Raw genomic sequence first — 8,286 nt, 5'->3', positions numbered from 1 at the left:
AAATGAAATGTGTCACATAAGGAGACTTTCACAACTTGAAAATAATATTAAGACGACGATTACAATAACAATAACATATTCAGTATATTTTTATAAATAGAATCTAGAGAGGGTAATACATATCTAGATTTTACTCTATTTTGAAGAGATAAAAATATTATTTATTATAACCCTCGACGAAAACAATATAAAGACATGCATATATTATATATATTAAAGTTTTTTTTCCCTCAAGATGCACTATTTGTTGCCCTCCAGCTTAAGTCCAAAGTGAATATGTGGAAAATGTGCCCACTGCAAAAATAGCAAATATACATAAAAGATAAAATCTTGAAAAAGATATTTCTCTTTTTTAATTTCTTCTATTTTAGTGGCCATTCCTGTTTGTCCCTACCATAGTTTTTCTTTTGTGGACAGTCTAAATATTCCACATGCAACAAGTTACTTTCATTTCTTCTTTTATTGTTTTATTATTTGTCTGTCACAATGAGTTAATGGTCAAAAATATATTTAAATGATATAATATATAAATATGTCATTCAACTATTTCTCATTCTCATTTCCCATTCACACCTTGCTAAAATCTGGCCAACAATATATGCCCTTCAATTTTGGGTGTGCACAAGTAGACACAGGTGTCCTATGTGGCATAATACACGTAGGACGCCATGTAGGATACAAAATTGTCATGTAGGATGAATGTGTCTACTGGTTCAATTTTATACAAGTTTAAATGCCTACGTGTGCACACTCAAAGTTAAATTCTAGCTGCCAGCTGAAATCAAATTAAGGGTCATATTTATGTATTATGCATATTTAACTTATCATTTTTTTCGAGTTAATGATCAAACACGTACGCACCTGTTGTCGATTGGTTTCAAATATTTGACCAATTCAACATCAAAGTGCGTTTTAATACAAAGAACTTAAAGTGATAAATTTAGATAGGTAAAAAAAAACAATGACTATATAATTGTGATATGAAAGCAAAAATTATAGTTCACGTATGTTTAATTTTGATCATTGACTCTTGTATAATTAGTGTCAGTTGCGAAGTAAGATTTTCACCTAAAAAATCAAAGACATAAAAAAGTGAACGCTCGACCATCCGACGACCGATGAGTCATCCATTTAAAAAGACTCTACCAGCAGTCCCCCATACTTCACTCCTTATAGGTATCCATACTAATTCCCATTTTCATTGTGAAATGTCTATTAATAAGAAAAACGTTTTCCGCTGAAGATTTTTCTATTTTCACAATTTAAGCTTGAGACTTTTGATTAAAGGAGGACTTACATTTTTGGCAGCAGTGCTAAAAGCTTCACGATGGCTAATTTCAGGATTGGTGGCCTTTATCCTTTGGATCTCTTCCCTATACACATTCAAAACATAAATAATATAGCTTAAAAAATATGCGATCAATACTTTAAATGTACTGAGTATGTGAGACATGCATATTACATACAAATAATGAACCATGAACCAATAAATATAGATGAATTGCAAATTAGGTGGCAAGAGAGGGGTAACTAGATAGGGGCAAATCCACATAAAAGTTCTCAAATTAGTTAGAACTCAGTACCTTTAGTCTCAAATTTCGTATTTTTGTTAAAATGTATTATAATCTATTATAGTCTCAGTAAATAAAATTCATAAACATAAAATTTTGAATTCACTTATATTACTCGAACGAATAAATTAACTTAACATTATAATATTACATGTATAATATTTGTCTTTTCAACCCCCCCCCCCCCACCCCCACCACCACCCCCAAGGAGAGAAAAACTTACTTGATGAATCGATTGTAGGCAGAAGGAACACGTTGTCTTTTTTCTGGTGCTGCATAGTTTGATATATGAAAAAAATTAGAGACGGATTTAAGATTTTGAGTTTATAAATTTTTAATTGTAGAAAAGATAACATATTTAGTACTTATCTACGTACCTTTTAAGTTTATTTACTAACATAAATACAATATTTTGATCAAAACTATTGATTTTTTCCAAATTCGTAAATAAAACTTTAGCTTAATTCGTTGTTGTTTAGAAGTGTTTTTGATTTATACTATTGTTATTCGAAAATTATACCAAATAAATATGTGATGATCTAAGTGTGTGGTCATTTAGTTGCTAGTTAAAGCTATAAAGTTATTATAAATGTAAAAATTAATTATATAGGATTTAGTTATTTATAAAATAATAGCCAAACACTATACTTGATGCGCTTGAATAATCACACCAAACGTACTATATATTAACTATATATATTAATTTTAATAAATGAATTGGCATCTTCTTGACCAGCAACCAAAGGACCCTAATAATTATCATGTTATTGATGAGTTGGATACAAATGTTATGTCACAATCAACTTCAGTTGTCATAAGTGAAGAGGAAACTTCATGCAGTCCAAATATTATAGTCAATTATATCTCCTCCCTTTTCATACTATAAATCAAGGCGGGTCTAGGGATGCAAAGATGTTTATTTAATTTTTTCGATAAAAAATCATATTGTATATATAGAGAGTTTGAATTGTCTGAACATAAAAGTAGAGATTAGCTCAATGATTTAGGGGGTTTAAAATTTTCTTTGATATTTTAAATTCAAACCTCAAGTACTGTATTTTCATTTTTGAATCAACTTGATGAAAATTCTAAGTCAGACACTGAGTATACAAATCTTGTTTAAATTATGTACAACAACAGTGTAAATGCTATTTTATATTATTAGATCATCTCAAGAATATCTTCAAGTAAACTACTTATAATATGGAATTTGTAATCTTATAAATAACTCAAATTATCTGCTACAATCGATAAATATATATATATATAACTTAAAGACATATAATACATAGATACAATCTTATAATTACATACTTAGACATCTTAACTTGATTTAAATTGACCTTGTAGCCGGTTGTAAGTTAATGACACTTTGGAAGGACATGTTGCAAACAACAATTCAACAAAATATTTAACTTATACACTAATAGTATAACTTAAATTTCAATATGTTGTACTTGTACCAGGTTAACTGTCTTATTTTTCAAGTTATAATCTGTTCGTTCCACTTATTATGAACGATTACATATAGTTAACGTGTAGTGATTTATTAAGAGAGAGAGAGAGAGCGCTTACGATAAATCGGAGGGATTCTAGGTTCAAATTCAGGAGAAACAATGGAAGAATATCTGTTGAACTTGGAGGAAGATGATGATGATGAAGAACCATAAGCTTTATAATTACTAGAATTATTTTCAACATTTGTGTACTGTTGCCTTTGCAGCTTCTGCCAGATAAAAAGAAAGAAAAAAAATATTATTATGATCATAGTAATAATTAGTATAAAACACTTTCTTCTCCTCCACCAACAAAAAAAGTGATGGAAAATAATTTTTTTTTTTTATTTTCACATGATTCTTTATATTTTTACCACAAAATTAGGAAAAGGGGGGAAAAAAAAAGAGCACATGACCAAAGAGATTGTGAAATTACCCACAAAGTATATAACATTTTTTTTCTTAGTTTTGACAAGAATTTATAATATTAAACATGTCATAATATTATGTGATTATAAAATCATAAATATTAGGGTTAAACTGAAAAGTTTAAACTCATATTATCTTTAAATATAAAAATTATGTGTTGTTTTCTGGAACAAACTGAAAAGGAAAGGATATAAGCAATGAATTGATCCTTTACGAATAATCTGGATATATCAACATTTGATTATATCCAATCCGAAGCAAACATTCATAGAACTAAGTATTTCGTGTTTGAGCACTAATAAAAAGTTATGAAAATTTTATGAATACTTGTTATAGTGCGTAAAAGATTGTACATGTTATGTGCGTATATAATCGATATCACATAAAATGAAATAGAGAGAAAAATTAATATATTTACTTACTTGTACATCTTGAAGGGGGAGAGGTTGAATTAAAGATCCAATATTAACAGAAAACATATTTGCACAATGCCCACATCTTACTGTCACTAAGGTTAACATGTTGCTGCATGGAACACTAACCTGATAATATATAGATTTTTTATATCATCAGATTAAATTAATCGAAAAATCTCATATAACTATAATAAATTTCGATCATATAATGATTAAATAAAAGAATAATAACTAATTATAGTCATGAGAGTCCGAGCTGAATGATGAAAAATTATCATGTCCAATTTCCTTCGGATGAATCTATAAGAATTTACTTATTACTCTCTGTCACTTTTAAAGAGCGAAATTTCTTAACGTTTTTAATATATCAATATATATAACTTACAATTCTTTTATCTTGTTCTAGACATAAATATATGCAAAAGATGATCCTCCTAAAAGGGCTAAATTTACCATTTGTGTAACCACTATAACAATTTGCAATTACTTTAAATTAAATAAACTAGTAGTAACAATTTATAAAACTAAACTATAGACTTCTTTCTAGTTTGACTAGTAGTAACCAGCACTATGTCTATGTGAAAACCCTTAATATTACATAAATTAAAATTTGAATCTGGATCTCTATATATAATTTAAGCTAGCAATTGATCATAAATTTTGAAAGTAAGTTTTTAAAAATTTATCTTTCAAATATCTGTTTGTTCTAAAAAAATCATTAAAATTTGATATATATTCCGTAGAATTAGTTGAGGTGCGTGAAAGCTAGATCAGTTTTTGAGTTTTTGGAACTTCCACTCGGAAAACAATAAATTTTCAAAGTAAAATGCATATCCATATACAACTTCAAAAATCACAACTTCAAAAACTCAAATTTTTAAGACTCAACTTCAAATACAAGCTTTTTTGGCTATTTTTTTTTTTGTAGTCTTTTTTTTATTATTATTATTCATCTGATGTTTAGTATAAACTTTGGAGTTCCAACTAATCAGAATATGTGTGCATATGACCTCTTAAAAGGAGAAGTGTTCCTTATTTTTATGTATTACGTAGAATTCGAGATATCTGATTAAAGATGAAGCATCGTATCTCTAATCATATCTCTTTAATTCCTTTCCTTTTGGTGCTACTGACTTTTTTTCTGACCATTGCTCAGTCACTAGAAAAGTGAGAAATTTAAAGAGATAACAAGGAAAATGACATGACTAGAACAGAAATCACAGTCCAATACAAGGAACTTGAAAACTTCTATAAATAAAAAATATATAAATTAAAACAAAATTATATTATATACGAAGTACTTTTTTATATATCATATAATTCATTCAAACAAAGAACTACAATTCTATACATGATTTTTTTTAAAATAAAATAAATAATGAAGAGTAATAAAACAATACTTAATTGTTTCAAATTCCAATCATAATTATTTCTCTTGAAGAAATAGAAACAAGATTAATGATATCTCAAGAATTGGGAAAAAAAGAAAAAACATATTTTTAATTTTATTTTTTTTAGTTGATTATCCAGTGGGCAAATGTGTTAAAATGTGTGAACAGAAAACCCCACCATTCTTTATTTTTTCTCTTTTTCATTTTTGAAGGTAAGAGATCTAATGACACCAAAATTAGTTGTACAATAATTTGTGAAATTTTGGAATAAAGAAGAAGAACAATAGTTTGGATCATGCAATTCTCTTTTTTTTTTTTTTTTTTCCTCATTTGAAGTTAAATTTTCAAGATTTTCCAAACAAATGAAAACTCTAAAAAAAAAAAACCAACAACCCCTTTTTTGTCCCAAGTGAAATCTAGTAAAAAATATCAAAGAAAGATTATAAATCCAACCAAATACATCCTTTTTACCCTATAATTCATAAAAGAAGAGTATTTCATCTCAATAAGATTATGTTTGAAGAATTTCATCCATATTTACTTCACTTTAAACCTAAAAAAGACATATATTCTCTATCAAAAACATATTATTCTTTAATTTTAATAATAATAATCTATGATCATACTCATTATTAAAATCAAAATATGCCCTTGTTGTATTTTTATTTTTTTACTAACATGCATATTTTTTTAAAAAAAAAAAACTTCAAAAGGTTTAAAAACCCTAGTAATTATATATATTATCATATGCACAATAAGAAATTAAAATTCAAACAAGTTTGAAGAAGGATTAAGAAGTATTTACCACTAGAATAGTGTTGCAAAAATTACACTGCAAGTAACAAAGGCGTTCTGAGGAAGATGAAGAGGAAAAAGTCATGTCGAATGACATTTTATATTTATAATTATTTTTTTAGGTTTTGACCTATAGAACATGGATCAAAGGGGAAGAGTGAAGAAGAAATATATATATATATATATATATATATATATATATATAGTTATGTATATATATGAAGTAAGTTTGTATACAATTGAAGCAAAAGGATTGTAAGGAAGAAAAAAAAAGATGCTCAAAAGAGAAAATATATAAAGTGTAAAGGGAATTAAGAAAAAGCCTATTCAAAGGGTAAAGATAATATTTGGTTTCAATTAAAAAGATAGAACACAAAGAGAGATGAGCAGATGGATGGGATGGTGGGGGTGGGGATGGGGTGCTTGAGGGGTGGGGGTGGGGGTGAGAGAATTAGTGGGGGTATGGTTTTGTATAGTAGTGTTCTATTACAACTTGAGGGTGAGGTCTTGTTTGTTTTTTATTGAATATGTTGATCGACGGTGGTGATAGATAACGGTGGTGGTGATGGTTGTGACAGTACCTAGCTAGCTAGCTAGTGGTGATGACTGATAGTAATAACTTATAGCGGTGGTTAATCAATGATGATATTAGCAGTGACGAATGATGATTGTGGTAGATAATAGTGATATATTTAATGATAGTGATAATGATTGATAGTGTTGATTGACGATATATGGTAGCAGTAATGATTGATAGTGTTGGTTGGCGATATATGATGATGGTTGATAGTGGCGGTGGTTAATTGATGATGATATTAGCAGTGACGAATGATGATTGTGGTGGATAATAGTGATAATGATTGATAGTGTTGAGTGATAGCTAGTGGTAATAATTGATAGTGTGGGTTGGAGATATATGGTGATAGCTGATGATGGTGAATATATATAGTAACTGATAATCATCGTGTTAATAATGATTATAAATGGTGATCATGAAAATTAATCGATTATATTGTGATTAACACGGATAATAGTTATGATCGAAGATAGTGAATATTGGTGATAAGTGAGAATGGGAAGAACAACGGCGTAATAGTAGTTGATAATAGTGGACGACAGTGACAATAGTGATGGTTAGTGTGCTGAAAGTAAATTGAGTAATGATGAAATGTCATATGTGCGAAAAGTTATAATGGATAACATATTAATGATAATAATAATTTTGTTATAAAATCTTAATTATTTAAATATATTCTGGCTTATTAATGAGTGGATATAAAACTTCTTAAAAATGCATTTGATAATTGAAATTTAAGTGATATTAAAAACATAATTAATGATTAAGAGTTGAATAATGAAATATTAAAGTTTCATTAATCAATAAATATGCAAAACACGTGTCTTACATTCATTAATTTGGTGCAAACACTTTATGTAAATATTTCTTTTATTACATGAATTTAAATAGAGTAACATTATCAATGATGATTTACATTAGTTGATCTTAATTTGTTTGAAATTAAGACGAAATTATTATTATGTACAAGCATAGTACAATTAATCCAATGGAGTGATTAGGAAAATGAGAAAAAAAAAAGAAAAAGAGAAAGAAGCCAAACACCTTTCTTTAGATTTAAATTTTAGTGTCATGAAATAACCAAGAAAAAAAAAAGAAATTAAAGGTTTATCCTTTATAATATTCCATGGGTAGTAATATGCTTCGAATCCTAATTAATACTGTAATTAACGAAACAACGATGAAATTATACAAGGTCATAATTCATCCAACACAATAGTTAGAGGTGAACAAGAATTGAAGATAAGTAGTAGGCAAGCGAAATATTTGTCAATGATTAAGATATTAAGTTGAGAGCATTTTTTCCTATTTTGGGTAATTTTAACATCTATTTAATACGAATAGTAAAAAAGACGACATATCTAACATAGATAATTCAATTCAAAGCTCTTCCAAACAAGCAAGAAATAAGTGATCAAAACTTTCTCTTAAGCGTTTGACATGCGATTAGCTTAAAACACATGTCTATCGTGATATAAAATAAAATAAAATATATAAAAAGGGAAATAGAGGGACTTTAAAGTTTAAAAGATGGAGTTTGGGAGGTGAATTTGAAGGGCCCCAGGGTATGGTGGATACATGTGATTTCTTTGGTGACAGAAGTGAATTCAA

At 27.9% G+C, this 8,286-nt stretch overlaps 1 protein-coding gene across 1 annotated transcript; it reads right to left on the bottom strand.

Annotated features, from left to right (window-relative positions):
• Positions 1 to 238: 238 nt before the first annotated feature.
• On the bottom strand, positions 239 to 6,422 carry LOC125832914 (putative axial regulator YABBY 2). Its single transcript, XM_049512094.1, has 6 exons — positions 6,109 to 6,422; positions 3,919 to 4,038; positions 3,147 to 3,297; positions 1,795 to 1,843; positions 1,298 to 1,373; positions 239 to 294 (listed from the first exon to the last, which is right to left on the bottom strand). Exons 1-6 carry the CDS (start codon positions 6,193 to 6,195, stop codon positions 241 to 243), a joined length of 537 nt encoding a protein of 178 aa, XP_049368051.1. The 5' UTR covers positions 6,196 to 6,422; the 3' UTR covers positions 239 to 240.
• Between the last annotated feature and the right edge of the window lie 1,864 nt (positions 6,423 to 8,286).

The sequence above is a fragment of the Solanum verrucosum genome, unplaced genomic scaffold (assembly GCF_900185275.1).
Source record: "Solanum verrucosum unplaced genomic scaffold, falcon-dt-bn FXZP01000016.1, whole genome shotgun sequence".
NCBI lineage: Eukaryota > Viridiplantae > Streptophyta > Magnoliopsida > Solanales > Solanaceae > Solanum > Solanum verrucosum.
This window is presented reverse-complemented; position numbering and strand designations above follow the sequence as displayed.

Excerpts from the sequence above, each read along its gene's own strand:
- LOC125832914 (XM_049512094.1), bottom strand. The coding sequence starts at position 6,195 with ATGTCATTCGACATGACTTTTTCCTCTTCATCTTCCTCAGAACGCCTT. Across the intron at positions 4,039-6,108 it reads TTTGCAACACTATTCTAGTG|GTTAGTGTTCCATGCAGCAA; the intron begins GTAAATACTTCT and ends ATATATTATCAG. Across the intron at positions 295-1,297 it reads TTAGCACTGCTGCCAAAAAT|TGGGCACATTTTCCACATAT; the intron begins GTAAGTCCTCCT and ends CTATTTTTGCAG.